The sequence below is a fragment of the Aquarana catesbeiana genome, linkage group LG01 (genome assembly GCF_042186555.1).
Source record: "Aquarana catesbeiana isolate 2022-GZ linkage group LG01, ASM4218655v1, whole genome shotgun sequence".
In the NCBI taxonomy this organism is placed as follows: domain Eukaryota; kingdom Metazoa; phylum Chordata; class Amphibia; order Anura; family Ranidae; genus Aquarana; species Aquarana catesbeiana.
In genome coordinates, this window is record NC_133324.1 from 657,614,639 (window position 1) to 657,633,176 (window position 18,538).

General features: G+C 43.5%; 1 protein-coding gene across 4 annotated transcripts in view; it reads right to left on the reverse strand.

The window, feature by feature from the left end:
- BDH2 (3-hydroxybutyrate dehydrogenase 2) overlaps positions 1–18,538 on the reverse strand; it is a 61,670-nt gene that overhangs the window by 22,395 nt on the left and 20,737 nt on the right. For all 4 annotated transcript variants that reach the window (XM_073601757.1, XM_073601733.1, XM_073601742.1 and 1 more), the window contains one exon: positions 16,343–16,439. In XM_073601757.1, the coding sequence (XP_073457858.1) occupies positions 16,343–16,439 (97 nt within the window). The remainder of the gene's footprint in view (positions 1–16,342; positions 16,440–18,538) is intronic.

Sequence of the window (18,538 nt, forward strand, 5' to 3'; positions counted from 1 at the left end):
ACTAGATTGGTGATGGAGGGTGACTATTGAGGCTCCTTGGTATTAGAGGGGTATTTTTATTTAGTTTAAAACTTATATGTGGTGGCGTGGCCTGGACCAGCATGGTGTGAGGAGCACAACACGGGAGCTCCGCTCGAGAAAAACTCAGTTTCTTAAAATCCTATGCCTGCAGGTGGCTTTTCTAGCCTAAAAACACAGCTTACCTACTTCCACACCTATAGCTGCCATGTCGCCTCCCAAGAAGACAGCATACACAATAGCTAAACTCGACAAATACCGGCAAGAGAAGGGGACTCCAGGTGAAAATGGCGCTGATGCATCTTCCTCCTCTGAGCCAGCGTCAGACGACACGGCCCGTGTGCTGGAGGCAATTTCGGACTGTAAAAGCTCCCTAACATGTAAGATTGAGGAGGTAGAGATTGATGTGTCCCTAATAAGACAGGACTTACAGAAGCTCCGGGAGCGGGTCACTGAAACCCGAATCAGCAGAGTAGAGGATGAAGTGCCGCCATTACAGCATGCTACTGAACACATACAACAGCAACTCCATACCATCCTTTCAAAGCAAGATGACACGGAGAACCGTCTAAGACACTGTAATCTCTGCTTCGTAGGACTGCCTGAAGGTGCGGAGGGCTCCGATCCTCCGGCATTTTTGGAAAATTTGCTCATCTCCACCTTTGGAAGACCAGAATTCTCTACGTCATTCGTGGTAGAACGAGCGCACCGTCTAGCGGCTAGACCCCCTCTGCAAGGTGCACCCCCCCGGACATTTATTGCCAAATTCTTGAACTTCAGGGACCGAGATGCCATCCTCCGTCTCACAAGATTAAAGGGCAACATCCCCTTCAGGAATTCTGAAATGAAAGTATTCCCGGATTTTTCAGCGGAGGTGCAGAAGAAGAGGGCACTCTTCACAGAGGCGAAGCGCCAACTCCGGATCCGACACTACACGTATGCCATGTTGTTCCCTGCCAGGCTTCGTGTGGTGGGGGACGACCATACCCACTTTTTCGACACACCGGAGGCGGTCTTCGCATGGCTGGACGACCGGGCTGTTCCCAACCGCCCGCCACCGGGAGAATGACACTGCTTGCTGGTCCCCCTAGCACGGCCGTGCTGAAGACACAAGGCTGTTCTGGAAATATCACTCGTAAAGGCTCCAGAATGAGGTACTATGTTATTATCCCCCTTTACTAATACATTGGGAATACTGATACTTTTGCTTGCCCAAACTGCACACTGTTTTCACCTCCCCGGCTCCTACTTCGACCAGCACAGCATCACCGCAGTTGTCGAATTCCTCAGACTTCCTCGAGCCACTCCCTGTTAAGATGACTAGTGATTGGGCACACACTTTTATTCCATGCTACTTTTTCCTACAACACTATCCTGTGCGCCTGGTACTGAAGGTTACTCCCCTCGCACTGTTGCTGGCTCTTCAGCGGATGTTCGTCCCCCTAGTCGCGGGAGCCGTACCAAGCCCCGCTGTTCCAATTCAGGAATGTAATGATACTGTTATACAAGTTAAGTTTTCCTGGCCTGTCTGGGAGTACATCCCCCAGGTACATTCGAGCTGGGGGTGTGACGTACCCAACCAGGCCAGCGTATTTGTTCAAGGTTATTTTGAGTTTTGTTATAAGTTAATCGTTCTTATTATCTCTTCTCTGATGTATGGGTATCTAAATTGGTATACAGGTAATGCTAATGGCTGTAGATATGCACGGGCAAGATTTGCCCGCATGCGCTCTGATTACTCAGCTAATATCTCCCAGCTAAGTTGCACAAGCATGATACGATTTCAGGACAGGCTGACGCATGATGGGAGATATACACACATACTGATTATAATGCCATGTCATCTCTAAAATGTCTAACATGGAATGTCCGTGGCCTAAGAGCTAAACCTAAGAGAAATGCAGTTATGGCGTATCTCAAAGAGCAACATGCACATGTTATGGTATTAGTAGAAACCCATTTAACTGGTCAATTAATGCAATCGCTTAAAAAAAACATGGTTGGTTCGCTCTGTGGAAGCCCTTACACATTTACCCCTTCGAGGTCCCAAGGCTCCATATGATTTGACCACCTCCATGCAAACGACTCTAAGGGCCCGGAGGGCAGGACTGGAACTTGAGAAGTTCCCACGAAATGCAGTCTCCCCGCACACCCCCCTTTGGAACAACCCTACCCTACCCCATCTCTACTCATTACCAGACCCTAAAATATGGGCCAAATGCGGTCTTAAACTGATATCTGACCTCACCACCGGCACCGCCATACACCCCTTCAATCACCTGGTATCCCAATACAATGTGCCTCCCTCGCATCTATTTCGCTATATGCAACTGTCTCATGCGTTTAAAGCCCAAATAATACCCAACGACACGCAAATAGTGCAATCCGATCTGGAGAGGGTCACAAGATATGAATGCACCAAGAAACCGACCTCAGTCCTTTATGCACATCTCCTCAGAGTTTCCTCTCCAGATCTGTCAAAGCTCCGGCAGCGATGGACACAGGATATCCCGACACTAGACTCCGAGGATTGGGAGGACATGTGGGAATTCCCCTTCAAAATCCTGGTCTCACTTCGAGACCGTCTCATACAATACAAAATACTACACCGGGCATATCTCACCCCATATAGATTGCATAAGATGAGAACCTCCCTGTCCTTGGAGTGTTGGAGATGTACTGGGGATCCAGGTGATTTTACACACATTTTCTGGTCCTGTCCAGCAATTAAAAACTACTGGTCAGAAGTACTATCTGTAATACAAGAAGTGGTGAGAACAGATATAGCCCCAACCCCGCAGATCTGCCTTCTAGGTTTAGTGGAAGAATTAGCCCCCAAGATAGCAGAGAGAACCCTCATAGGGCTCCTGCTCTTTTATGCAAGGAAAATGATCACACTCTGCTGGAAAAAACGTGCCCCGCCATCCATATTGTTATGGAAAACACATGTCAATAAAGTACTACCACTCTATAAGGAAACCTATCAAAATAGGGAATGCCCCAAAAAATATGATAGAGTGTGGGCCAAATGGCTAGCTGAGGCCTCCACGGCAACCGCAGACTGATTGAACAGGTACATAATACCAGTCTACGGGAGAAAGTGATACTGATACATTGGTTGATTTTATGGTAATGTAATCTCTGAAATGGGTTTATTTGAGATCTAATATTGTCCCTTGGGTCTCAACTGATAAATCTGATCCTGAAATACTTTAATTGAGCAGGAGCCAATACCGAACTAGGTTTGTTTGTTGTTGTTCTTTTCTTTCGGACATGCTACAGCTGTATGATATTAATGCTGGATGCAGCCCAATGGCCGGCTGGCACTGACTCCTGCGTGGGTCTAGTCCCAATGCTGTGGCATATTCAGCCCACTCTAGAGGTATTGCGCTCCTAGTGGCCAAAACAACACAATTTGTTGTGCTGACATTGAGATCTGACCCCCAGGGCAAGTTCCTGTTTATACACTGCAGACTGAACGGACTAAAAATACTTTTGCTATCAATATACATACCCCCTCCATTCCAGTTCAGTGTTATCAATGAGGGGTTGGCGTTTATGGCACAATTTCCCACAATTCGGGCTATGTGGATGGGGGATTTTAATACTGTAATGGACAATAACCTAGACCGAATCTTCCTGACATCCCCGACTGACTGCACGCCCTCCCCTACACGATTTGGGAAGCTCGTGAATGAGATAGGACTGGTAGATACTTGGAGGTCTCGTCACCCCTCAGTAAAAGCATTTACATGTTTTTCTGCGACACATAACACCATGTCACGAATTGACCTAATCCTGATATCTCAGGAGCAATTCTATCCCCCCGTATCCTTTCGGACTATGCCCCATGCTGGGTAGAACTTGAGTTGAGCTCTCCCTCCTCTTCTTATGCCTGAAGACTTAACCCCTTCTGGCTCTCAGTTGTCCCTGGTTTGGACGGCTTGGGAGAGGAGTGGGAGTTCTTCTTTCGCACAAATATAGATTCAGCCCCTTTTGAAATTGTATGGGATACGTTTAAGGCTCATGCCCGCATGTTATTTTCACAACGAATAGCAAGATATAAACGAACTTCCAACGAAGTTATTCAACAGGCAGAAATAGCAATGGCAGAAGTAGAAAAAGCCTTCTCAGATCACCCCTCCACTGAGACAGCGAATCAGGTAAAATTACAAACGCGCATAGTGAATGCACTTTATTTTGAAAGAGCAGAAAGAAAAATATTTTATACCAAACAAAAAGTGTATGAGTGTGGGGAACGTGCAGGACGCCTGCTGGCCTACCTGGCTCATATGGAACACAAACCGCCCACTGTAGTTGCCCTACAGGATAATACGGGTGCCTTGATACAAGACCCTGATAAAGTGGCCGATGTGTTCCGCTCCTTTTACGCTTCCCTATACTCGTCCACCACTAATAAGTCCAGGCAAGATATAGCGGATTTTCTATCAAATGTAACCCTCACACAATTGACCCACACTCAATTAGAGATGCTGGAGGCGCCTATCACCAGGGATGACATTGCAGAAGCAATGTCACATCTCGCTCCTTCAAAAGCTCCTGGGTCGGATGGTCTCCCCCTGGAGTTCTATACTGCCTATAGTGAGATTTTAACCCCCAAGCTCCATGCGCTTTTTACTCACATATTCAAATCTGGTTCCCTCCCAAAATCAAATGAGCGAGGCATTCATTGTACTCATACTCAAACCGGGCAAAGACCCGACACTCCCCGAATCCTATCGTCCCATCTCCCTTCTACAATTGGACATAAAAATATTGGCCAAGGTCCTGGCACTATGTCTAAATAAGGTGATCCTGAATCTTATACATCCCAATCAAAACGGATTCATGCCGGCAAAAAACGCGGGTTTAATCTACGCAGGCTGTACATGAACTTGCAGGCCAGCCATGACCGGACAGGTTCCAGAGTGGTGGTGTCCCTGGACGCTGCTAAAGCGTTCGACTCTGTCGAATGGGACTACCTCTGGGACTGTCTGGTCAGGTTCGGTTTTGGGTCTAAATACATTTGATGGATTCAGCTTCCCTACCAGACCCCGAGTGCCAGGATATTGGTTAACGGTAAAACCTCAGGGGCCTTCCCACTGGCCAGGGGCACACGACAGGGCTGTCCCCTTTCCCCTTTACTTTATGCCTTGGCGGTAGAGCCCCTGGCAGCATCACTACGAGAACATCCGGGGGTTAAGGGTTTAAGCCGGGGTCATTTGGTTGAGAAAATCAGTTTATATGCGGACGATATGCTCCTATACCTAGAAGATCCAGGACATTCTCTGCTAACGGCCCTTGAAATTATAAAGCAGTTTGGGAACTACTCTGGATTAGGAATTAATTGGGAGAAGTCTCAGATACTTCCTGTAGATATTGGGGCCCCATCAGAGACGCAGGCTTCTTCCCCGCTCATCCGTGTCAGTGAAATCAAATACTTAGGCATCAGAATTACGCGTTCTTCGGAGGATTTTTTTAGGCTGAACTTGGAGCCGTTGTTCAAGGTATTAAAGAATAAAACACAGATGTGGTCCAGACTACCATTGGGAGTTATGGGGCGAGTAAATCTGACAAAAATGATTCTACTACCCAAATCTTTGTATGTCTTATGGCACGCACCTGTCTATATACCCCTGAGATTATTTAAATCCTCAGAAGCTATTCTAAACACATTTGTGTGGGGCAAAACACGGCACAAATTGTCATGGCAGGTGCTGAAAAACCCCACTGATTTAGGGGGCACAGCATTGCCGGACTTTAATTTGTACTATCTGGCAGCACAGGTGTCCCATTTTTTCCACCTAGACAAAGGAGATAAAGAACGGTTCATGGCTTTAATAAGCTCTCAAGCCACGCGAACACATACCCATCCCTTTCAGCTCATTCTTAGAGACCCGGGCGAGCCTGGTAGCCTCGACGACCGCAAGGGCCTGTTGTACAACTATTGCAAGATATGGGCTGTAGTCAGACGCAAACTTAGATTCCCCTCTACACACAGTCAGACACCATTATGGAATAATGCATGCCTATCCGAGCTATTACATTTACCGGACCATGATCTGTGGATCTCTAATGGGGTGGTTTACTTAGCAGACGTTTATAATGGAGACATTTTTAAATCATTCCAACAACTGAAAGACGATTTTGGCCTCGCCAATTATATGCATTTCCGATACCTCCGGCTCCGCCGCGCTCTCCAAACCCAATTTCGAGAATCCCCTCCAAACCTGGAACAATTGGATATCCTAGCCGTGATAAATGGCCCGGAACACCAAAAGCTGATTTCCATATTCTACTCTTGCCTACTACGCCCTACCGAGGTGGCAATAGCTTATCAACTGAAAGATCGTTGGGTTGGAGACGTGGGTGAGATGGAGGAGGAGTAATGGGAAGAAGTCCTAGACGCCTGCAAAAAAGTTTCTCATAAGACTTCAGACCGTCTCACACAATTGTTTATTGTGCACAGGTCCTACCTGACCCCCCCCGCGGTTAGCCAAATTCAGAAGTAACTACAGCCCACTTTGCCCTAGATGCGCAGGATCTCAAGGAACATTTTTTCATCTCCTATGGCTATGCCCAGTGATACAGGATTACTGGTCCCAGATAGTTAAATGTATTCATGACAAAATGGGCTCCCCCCTAACACTATGCCCGAAACAATGTTTATTAGGGGTGTTCCCAAATCCTGAATCAGACAAATTCCATTACATATTTCTACAAGAAACATTGTTTATTGCCAGAATGCTCATCGCAAGGAAATGGCTCAGAGTGATGCCGCCCAATATTAGGGAATGGGTTGCATCAGTTAATGCTACCCTATAAAAAAGAAATTTATGCTCATAGAGGATGCCCTACAAAGTACGGAAAGATCTGGGATACTTGGTTAAATGAGGCTTCCACCTGTGATGAACTAGATGACATTCCACCTGACTGAATTAGGGACAGAGAGCTAATACTGCTAGTAGATTGTAATAACCGTGTTTACAGAGGTGAACCAAAAATGTTTTTGTGTATGAATATATCCGTATCATATCCATTATGCTGCCTAAAAATAGAAGGCCTAGGTACATTTGTTATCCGTTCTATACTGTACTTACCTGATACCTGTATCACAAATTTGTTATCCTGTAACTATGAACAATCTTTCAATAAAGAACGTAATTTTTTTTTTTTTTTTACAAAACTTATATGTAATGGGTAGTTACTCTAAAACACAAGCTAAGAAAGTCATTAACATGTTAAAGTACAGTATACCTACACTCAGTGAGTAAAACTGCATATAAGCTTTTACATGTCATGTAATTTTAATAGACATTTTAAATCTTTAGATCTGCTGCGTTCATAAAAATAGCGCCTGCAATGGAGGTCTTTTTCAGGCACTTCCTGTTATAGGGTGACAGCATTTTTGTCTCTTGACTGCTCTCCTGCTTTGTCACTCTGCCACAAGCACTCCTAATGGAGGCTTCAAACACTATGCGTTGCACAACCATGATCCGCTGCCATCACTGTCAGGAGGTGGAGGGGCAGCCGGGTGACGCCACTCTCTTTACTTCAACCAATCAGAAAAAGCCTGGTTTTCATTCATAAAAACAGGAGACTTTTCCTGAATGGCAGAGAAACACTAAGCCCATCTCTATTTTATCCAACAGAGACAGAAAGTCACCCATACTGCTGACAGAACACCGCACCACTTACTGTATGTAGCCACTGCTACTACTGTCCATTATAGCACACCTAGTGGTCACATTGTTCGGTGTCAAAAATTAACCCCAAGTGATTCCAGTTATCACATGCCTGCCAACATCCATATACATACTGGAAAAAAAGGACGTCTGGATAGGACTTTTTAAGCATTACACATATTTGCACATAGAACTGCATAAAATATACGGTAGTTTTTTTTAACATATTAAAAAAAAAAGAGAAACATTAAAACAGATACATCAATATAGAAACTGCATAATCAAAACATATTGGGTACAAATCTCTTTAACACATTTTAAAATGTGGGAATGGGATTTCTTCCTCAGGGAAATTAGAATTTTTAAACACTGGGATACATACAAAAATGATATATGATATAACAAGCAATTGATATTCATAATAAAAACATGTAAGTACAAGCAGGCATCATAATAGACTTACAAAACCCAAACGATCACAGATATATACAGCCAATAAAATCACCACCGTATTAAAAGATCGCAAAGCAATCCCCCCAGGACGAGCTCCGGAACTGCCTCCCTCAGCAAAACCTATGGGAACCAACTCTAATGAGAAAACAACTAGTTAAAGAATATTAAAAAATAAAGGGATGCATAGTAGTTCACCCCTGTATGTATCAATTATGCTAGCAATGGAATTAAATAAACATATACAGTGTACCTCTCATGCACATGCCACTTAAAGTAAGGTGTTTCATAAATGCCAGAAACCACAAAGTAATAAGATTCTAAAGGTCTGGTAAACACATAAAAGATAAAGATAAATATATAAAATTATCTAAACCAATATATTGGCACATACAAAGATTTGAGACCAGGAGAGTTTCCATATACCTACTTTAGCATGTCCATGGAATAGCGATTCAAAACGCTTTCATCACAGGGGTAAAAATCCAAAAGAACTCCCGTTTTAAATTGGGTGAGTCCAAAGAGCACTCTTTGCTGTTTCAAGTTAGTCCCGAATTGTAAATGCAGCACAAATGTGAAGTACTGGCAAATAGCCCTATAGTACATAAAAAGGGAAAAACAAGGATGGTGCCCACGCCAAACATATGACATCATCACGCATGGCAGCGCAACACAGTAACATGTGGGATCCCACCCGTGCCATACCAAAAAAGGTCAGGTGCCAGGAGAATACTGCCAATAGGGATAGATGCCAAAAAGACCAGAGGCCTGGTCCTGGCCAAAGAGCAGCAGATCTTGCCCGTCATCCCAAGTCACAGATCATCTTGAGTGCATCAGATGACAGAGGCAAAACACCAAACACCTTAAAGATACAGCACACAGTCCAAAAACACAGCAGTGTCACAATACTCAAACCATGAAATGTAAGCATTCAAATAAACACTAACTACTATCCATATAGGATCGATTACTTAGGGCTCTTTCACACGGGGCGGATCAGTGATGATCCCCCCCGTTAACACCCGCTTGCTCAGCGGGGATCGCTCCGCAGCGACGGACCTGTCAGAGCGCCGCTCTCCCCTATGGGGGATCGGGTGATGACGGACCGTAGTGTCCGTTGTCACCCGATCCGATAACGGATGGAAAAGTAGGATTTTCCTCCGTTACACTTTTCAGATCGGAGCGGGTCGGATGTCAGCGGACATGTCACCGCTGACATCCGACGCTCCATAGGGATACATGTATGTCCGTTTTTCATCAGAAAACGGAAGGATGAAAAACGGACATACGGATTCCTCGTGTGAAAGAGGCCATAATAGGGTGTGTGATAGACAGACAAATACAAACAAAACAACAAAAACAAATAATATACAGTAAAGCCATCAGATCAATGTATAGCATCTCAACTAGAGCACCAGAGGGACAGATCATTTTTACCAACTTGACATTACACAAAAAAAAAAAAAAAAAAAAAAAAAGGGGATAGAAAAAGAATGTTGCAGAAAAAAATTCTTCTGCAATGGAAATCGTTAGTTTGGGTCCAGCTTGACCCAAGAAAACTATTTAAAGCGATATTAAACATGGAATTTTACTTTAAAGAGTAACCCATTTTTGCTTGCCCTTTTTCAATTACTTATTTTTAAGTAAGAAAAAAAATCTATGGGTTTCCCTTTTTTTTGTGCCTAATCTTATCTTAATCCCTTATGCCCCGTACACACGGTCGGACTTTGTTCGGACATTCCGACAACAAAATCCTAGGATTTTTTCCGACGGATGTTGGCTCAATCTTGTCTTGCATACACACGGTCACACAAAGTTGTCGGAAAATCCGATCGTTCTAAACGTGGTGACGTAAAACACGTACGTCGGGACTATAAACGGGGCAGTGGCCAATAGCTTTCATCTCTTTATTTATTCTGAGCATGCGTGGCACTTTGTCCGTCGGATTTGTGTACACACGATCGGAATTTCCGACAACGGATTTTGTTGGCGGAAAATTTTATATCCTGCTCTCAAACTTTGTGTGTCGGAAAATCCGATGGAAAATGTGTGGTGGAGCCTACACACGGTCAGAATTTCCGACAACAAGGTCCTATCACACATTTTCCGTCGGAAAATCCGACTGTGTGTACGGGGCATTAGAGCTAGTATCTACAAATCTTCCCTGACCCTCTGAAAAGTGCACCTTGTTAAAATAGAGTTAATTACCTGTGGGAGGAGTTACAGAGTTTCCAGGAGTGTCATACCGACAATGGGAGTTTGGATCCACCCCCTTCCTTCTCCTCACTGTGATTGATGTTGGCTCTAGGCTCTCTGCTCCTCCCAAGGGTCCCAAAACTGGCTTTTATCAGATATTTCACTTTAGATTAAGGTTTAATGTACACGGGACGCTGAGGCAACCTCCTCAGAACGATTCTTTTGACAGCTTGAAACCGGCATTTAAAAACGCCAGTTTTGCCGCGTTTGCACGCCGCGTTTAGCGTCTGAGCGTTTATTTAAGATAACATCATAGGACCCTCCCAAAGCCCAAAAAACAGTATTATTTAACTATTTCAGCCATTCTGTGAGACCAGAGAGAGTAGCAGCAGCTGAGAGAGCAGCAGTGTACTTGTATCTACCTCAATTTCGGTGCTTTTACTATGGATCCCATAATGAGCATATGTGAGGAAAAAAATGCAATTTTTTTTTAATATATTTAATTTTTAAATTGCAATTGATTAGTATATTTTGTTTATTTTTTTATTAAGCTGTATATGTAATTTCATTTTTATTTATTTTTAATTGTTTATGCAAAATTTAATTACAATTTTTTTTAATATATATTTTTAAATTGCAATTGATTATTATAATTTTTTGTTTCTTTTTTAAAAGCTGTATGTGTAATTTCATTTTTTTTTTCATTAATTTTTTTTGGCTTTTTTATGCAAATTTTAATTGCATTTTTAAAAATATTTTTAATTAACCCTAACCCTAAACTTGTTTTTCAAGGGGAAAACCCTAACTGGAAACCCTAACCCTAACTTGTTCTTCAAGGGGAAAACCCTAACCCACTAACCCTAATAGGAAACCCTAACTTGATCTTCAAGGGGAAAACACCCTAACTTGTTCTTCAAGGGGAAAACCCCCTAACCCTAATAGGAAACCTTAACCAGAAATCCTAACCCTAACTTGTTGTTCAAGGGGAAAACCCTAACCCTAATGGGAAACCCTAACCCTAAATTTCATGCAACTATGTTTGATCAAGTTGGGGGTGAAGCTCAATGGTGGGGCCATCTAGTTGAAATCTAACAACATATAGGTCAAATTCCAATTATTCTTTGGCTAACAGCAATGCTAGTGGTGTATTGGATTGGATCATGCTCATTAGGGGTATATAAATGGTCTATGAAGCATAGCAAACAAATTACAAGTTTTTAAACATTTTTTTAGTGGTTTTTCATCATTTGCTATCATTTTTAAGTTTTGTAATGTAAAAAAAAAATAGGGCACCTTTACAAACGCTTTTAAACGAAAACGCGGCTAAACGCCGATACCGCGTTTAGAGTCGGAAACGTCAGCGTCTGAACTCAGAAAAACCTATAAAATGCAACTGCCTAAAAACGACATTAAACGAACCTGTGCACATGTACACATAAGATAACAATGGATTAGTTGAGGGGCAGCTGAAAAAAGCATCCAACTGCCTCTGAACGTCTGTTTATCAGCAACAGTGTACATGAGGCCTTAGAGGGCAATGAGTTCTCAGTTTTCCTCTCCCCTGCAGCATTGCTATGTACTGAAAAGGTATGCTCTCTATATATTACATTGTGTTCATTCACAAAACAGATTGTCACAGCAAACGGGTTGATGTTTACTATGTCTTGCCTTATATAATTAATACAGTGGGATGTTTAGAGAACATTTCATGTATTGGTTCAGAGGGTCGCTGAGCATGAGAAGTGTTGGCTGACACAAAGCATGAGGGTAGAATGTACTGCTTAGTTTTGCTTTCCCATACTTCTCCTTTAGGACTCTCCTCTACATTGCTGTTGGAGCTTTGCATCTTCACTGGCCTCTATCTGGCACAGTTCTCCTCAGCCTGCCTTTTTGAGTACCATTGCCAGACCCCACTGGATTGAACGTTGTGGGTATAGCCTGAAATTCACCTCAGGGCACTGGGTTCAGTGTAGGGTGCTTTACAGGCACCGTTCTGGCATAAGTCAGCTTTCCAAGTTCAGAACCACTGATATAGCCTCAGCGCTTGCTGGTTGGGTGAAACCCTGGAAGCTTCCTTATTTTCATAGGTCAGCAGGTGCTTTTATTGCTTGTTCCTGCTGAGTTTGCTGCATATAGAGTTTACACTGTGGGATAGAGCACTGACTTCATCCTCTGGATGCAGTGTTGTCCGCTATCTCTTTTCTGCCATACAGCATTGAGTAGGCATGTCCTTGCTGCTGCTCCTGCTTGCAAAGAACCACAGGGAATTTAAAACTTCCATTTCTTCTGCCCACCTACAGCTATTTTAGTCACCTCTGGCCATCTTTCCCTTGCCTGCAACCAGCTGTCTTGGTTCCTTGAGTGACTGAGGCCTTGCTTATTACCCTAAACCTCTATGTGGCCTTACTGCCATATGGTTGTAATATGTTTAATTGTAGATCAGGTGGGGTAGAAAGGGAGTGGGAGGGGAGTAGATTGGAGAACAGTCCCAATGTACCAGGTGCCCTTAGATCACTTTCTGCAAATGGTTCTGGGGCTATTTGCAACATGCCTACTTGATGGTGCCGACATATGCAGCTTGGAATCATGTTACACTCTGATCTTCCTTGGAGTCCTCTTTAGCTCAGTTGGGAATGGCTGGGTGCACTGCCCTTTCAGCTGAGGTCTTTAGCACAGTCACACAAGACTTTATGGTCCAAATCACCCAGCGATTTGCTGGCTTTGATCAGAGACCATAAGCACGTTCCTTTGCCCTCTCTCCTGCAGATTATATATTTGATTTGCCAGCAGCTTTAGCAACTTCTGTGCCATAGGCTACAGAGACTTTGTCTGATTCTGAGTTGCTCCAGTGCTTTGCTGTGAGCAGCTTCCCCTGAGGAGTGGCAGTCTACTGCTATTACTCCCATATTAAAGGAATGCGCAATACTCTGAAACTAGAGGTTCAGCCTGTTGCCTCTACTAGCGCTGCCTCCAGCCCTGGGTCATTTAAAACTGCAGCCTCTCCGCCCCTCTTCTGTGCTCTTGGCAGATAAATAAAGAATTAACATGATCTGCCTATTTGAAGGGGTGAAGGGAAGAGAAGACTGCAGATAAACAAGAAAAACCTATGTAGGAGGATGGTTTCATCTCTGTGTATCAGCTGAGGCTGTTCACTGGGTATATATATCAGGGTTTACAACCACTTTAAAAGAAATCTAACCATAGCTGCGGTTGATCCCCTGCTTACTGAACAGGTGGAATAGATAGCTGTAGCATTAAACTTTAATTGTGACAGTTTGTTGGAAGCTTCTTGTCTCATTTCCCATGTGTCCCACACAGGTCTCGACAAGTTCCAGGCGCCAGGTCGCAATTGCGACTAGAAATTGCGTCCTGGTGCCCAGGCTTTTGTCAGCCCATTCACTGTTTGCTCCAGGCGTGAGCATAGCATGTCAGAAGTGCAGAAGTTGCAAAACGATTGGCTGCGACGCACGCCAATCAGAGGGAATCTCCTGTCAAGTCCCTCCTCCTCCTACCTTATTGGCCATTTTCTTGTGGTCTCTAAGGAAGGTTTAGGGGGGTTTGCTTATATTAGGCGTGTTCCCACACCTCAAAAAAAACGAAAAATTTTCCCCCTTATAATTATACTAACTGCTTCCCGCCTGCCCGCGGTACATTTACTGCGGGCGGGTGGCATGAACAGGCTGGATAACGTACATGTACATCATCCAGCCTGTTCCGGGTTAGGGGCGCACAAGCGGGTGCTGTTCCACGCCGACACTGGCTACAGCGGGATTTTATCAGCAGGTCCCAGCCAATGATTTATGGCTGAGACCTGCTGATCAGCTGTAGCTAATCACAGCACTGTGTGTATAAACACACAGTGCTCTGTACACAGGACAGCGATCTTTGGGGAAAAAGAAAGAAAAAAAAAAAAAGAAAACTGGCCCCTAACTTTTTTAGCTGGCTCCTAGATTCAAAGCAAAATTTGTCAAGTCCTGGTCCCACATACAACTGAAATGTCTTTTTGTTTCCCCACTCCCTTTACCTCCACACTTGAGACCCCCTATTATTCCCTGCCCCCTTTCTTAGTTTCTCACCTCAAACATTTCTGAATCACTGCAGATTAGTAGATCATCATTGAGCTCTCTTGGGTGTTCAAGATCAGGATGTCATTCCCCAGTTCCTGTGTCAGAACAGTTTCAGGGGTTTTATTCACAACCTGTTCACCGTTTCCCAGACCCAAAAGGGACAATCACCCCATCTAGGATCTTTAAGCTCTGAATGCCTTCATTTGGGTCTAGAAATTCTGCATGGAATCCACCAAATCTGTCATGGCCTCCTTTCACCGGGGAGACTTTCTGAATTCTATGGACATCAAGGATGCTTATCTTCATGTCCCCATCTTTCCAGCACATCAGCGATTCTTAAGCTTTGTGATGGGGCCCTTACACCACAACTTCATAAATAGGTCAATAGCCCATTTACAGCCAACAATAACCAATGGTGGGTGTCAGTCCCAATTTGTGTACAACATGGTCCACGAAGGAAAAGGGAAATGTTGAGGAGCACCGGGGCTTTGTGACACCCAGATATTTTTTAAATAGTCATGCACCGTAATAAAAATATAAAACAAACAAAAATGTCACCTCTAGTAGAGTAGAGGGCATCACTGAACATTAAAAATACAAATAGCACTCGTTCCTTTTTTAAAACAATAAATCTACTCCCTCAGTGAATATCTGATGTAATGAACAATAACATATCTTGGAGCAACTTTGTGTCTTTAAACATTTGTAATGTTTTGTTTCCAATTTATTATACAATTCTTGTTTCTGTCAGTGACTTTCAATATCTGTTAAACCTCAAAAATGTAAAAAAAAATTAAAACATAAAAAAAAAATAATTACAAATAGCATTAAACATGTACAAGGTAATAATTCCTTTGTGGACCATGTTGTACACAACTTCCTAACCCTGCCCTCAGGCCTCTCATCTGCATCTGTGGTATTCACCAAGGTGCTGGTTACAGTATTATACCGGTTGTGCTTGTGTGGTGTCTCCATTATGTGATATTTAGAGGATTCCTGTTCAGGGACTCGTTGGATAAAGTGCCTTTAGCTGTCTAGATGTCACAGCGGTTCAGATGAAATTGAAAACTTCAGAAATCATTACTGGAAATGGCATATCATTTGGACTGATTCATCTGTCACCGAGGACAAGGTTGTCCTTAGCTTAAGTGCTCAGGAATCCAGCTCTTTTGAAAAAAAAAAAACAACTCATGATGGATGGCAAACTGTAGGGCTGGGGAGGATTCCTGGGTACTGTCGAACGGCTAGCTTCTGTTGGCCTGGCTGCAGCACACACAGCCCAAATGTCGGCCGGATTCTATTGAACCGGCCGATGCCGCCTGACATTTGGTCTATGTGTACGGGGCTTGATGCCGCCTGACATTTGGTCCATATGTACGGGGCTTAAGGCCGCCACCTGGTCTTCTGTTCACATGTTCTACCAGGTGGATGTTTCAGCCTTATCTGATGTCAGATGTAAGGTCCATCACATGGCTTTTTCAGCTGCAAGCAGTCCCCTGTTTGTCTGCTGTGTTATCCTTATGCCTGTTAATGATTGTTTGGTGTGCTGCCCACCCCTCAGTTGGTCTGTTTTTGGACATCCTAAAAGGTTAAAAACTTCCTGTCTCTCTCAATGCAAGAGAAAGAAAATAGGATTTTTGTACTTAGTGTAAAATCATTTTCTTGGAGACCATTGAGGGACACAGGTTGATCATACTCTTGCTTTTATAAAGTTCAGAGACAAAAAGTACAAAATCAGACAGCACTATAAAAACAATGAAGCAACTTCAGCAGTAAGGAAGTAGGAAAAATATTGCTGTTTTCATATAAAACATTTTTAGCAGGGTGGCATAGAAAGATTTTGGTTACAGTAAAGAAGGTAGTGATAACACTGACACCTGCCATAACACAACAAAGGCTCATTATTAACTGAAAATTGTTACTTACCCAGCTACATTAAAAAGAACATCAATTCTATCAATTTCCTTAGACAGTTTTTCAATTTGGTCCTTTTTAGTCACATCCAGCACTCGTGTCTCTATACCTAAAGAAAAACATCAAACTAATCAAATAAAGTCATGTTGAAGAGGATCTGTGCTAGGAGAGGGGGTAACTAGAAAAGGTAATATGGTTGGGGAAGGGGAGGGATTAGTGCTAGGAGGGCAAATTTGAGGGGTAGAGGATTTGTGCTAGGAGGGGGGAAGATTTATATATTTTTTTTCCTTTTTTGGAGTGGGGGAATTTGTGCTAGGGGCATATGCGTAGAGAAAGAATTTAAGCTGGGGGGAGATTTGTGCTGGGGTGGGGATTTCGGCAGTGGGGTGGGTTAGTACTGGGAGGAAGTGGGATGTATGCTTAGGGGGTAAGCATGCAGAATTGTGTTTGATTTTTTTTTTTCGGGGGGAGGGGTTTTGGCATGTTCTTCCTGGGCTCTAGATGACCTTGTCCTGGCACTGTATATACAGTGGGGACGGAAAGTATTTAGACCCCATTTAAATTTTTCACTCTTGGTTATATTGCAGCCATTTGCTAAAATCATTTAAGTTCATTTTTTTTCCTCATTAATGTACACACAGCACCCCATATTGACAGAAAAACACAGAATTGTTGACATTTTTGCAGATTTATTAAAAAAGAAAAACTGAAATATCACACGGTCCTAAGTATTCAGACCCTTTGCTGTGACACTCATATTTAACAGTCCATTTCTTGAGTCCAGCTGTGTTTGATTATACTGATTGGACTTGATTAGGAAAGCCACACACCTGTCTATAAAAGACCTTACAGCTCACAGTGCATGTCAGAGCAAATGAGAATCATGAGGTCAAAAGGAACAATTGTGGCAAGGCACAGATCTGGCCAAGGTTACAAAAAAAATTTCTGCTGCACTTAAGGTTCCTAAGAGCACAGTGGCCTCCATAATCCTTAAATGGAAGATGTTTGGGATGACCAGAACCCTTCCTAGAGCTGGCCGTCCGGCCAAACTGAGCTATCGGGGGAGAAGAGCCTTGGTGAGAGAGGTAAAGAAGAACCCAAAGATCACTGTGGCTGAGCTCCAGAGATGCAGTCAGGAGATGGGAGAAAGTTGTAGAAAGTCAACCATCACTGCAGCCCTCCACCAGTCGGAGCTTTATGGCAGAGTGGCCCGACGGAAGCCTCTCCTCGGTGCAAAACATATGAAAGCCCGCATAGGGTTTGCTAAAAAAAAAAAAAAAAAAAACACCTGAAGGACTCCAAGATGGTGAGAAATAAGATTCTCTGGTCTGATGAGACCAAGATAGAACTTTTTGGCCTTAATTCTAAGCAGTATGTGTGGAGAAAACCAGGCACTGCTCATCACCTGTCCAATACAGGCCCAACAGTAAAGCATGGTGGTGGCAGCATCATGCTGTGGGGGTGTTTTTCAGCTGCAGGGACAGGACGACTGGTTGCAATCGAGGGAAAGATGAATGCAGTCAAGCACAGGGATATCCTGGACAAAAACCTTCTCCAGAGAGCTCAGGACCTCAGACTGGGCCGAAGATTTACCTTCCAACAAGACAATGACCCTAAGCACACAGCTAAAATAATGAAGGAGTGGCTTCACAACAACTCAGTGACTGTTCTTGAATGGCCCAGCCAGAGCCCTGACTTAAACCCAATTGAGCATCTCTGGAGAGACCTAAAAATGGCTGTCCACCAACGTTTACCATCCAACCTGACAGAACTGGAGAGGATCTGCAAGGAGGAATGGCAGAGGATCCCCAAATCCAGGTGTGAAAAACTTGTTGCATCTTTCCCAAAAAGACTCATGGCTGTATTAGATCAAAAGGGTGCTTCTACTAAATACTGAGTAAAGGGTCTGAATACTTAGGACTATGTGATATTTCAGTTTTTCTTTTTTAATAAATCTGCAAAAATGTCAACAATTCTGTGTTTTCCTGTCAATATGGGGTGCTGTGTGTACATTAATGAGGAAAAAAAAATTAACTTAAATGATTTTAGCAAATGGCTGCAATATAACAGAGTGAAAAATTTAAGGGGGTCCGAATACTTACCGTCCCCACTGTATGTAGCAGGTGCTGCCGAGCCTGACCTTCCCCTCCCGCACATTCCGTGGGCAGAATGTACACAAGCGCCCCTGAAAGAGGAAACTGAGTGGCT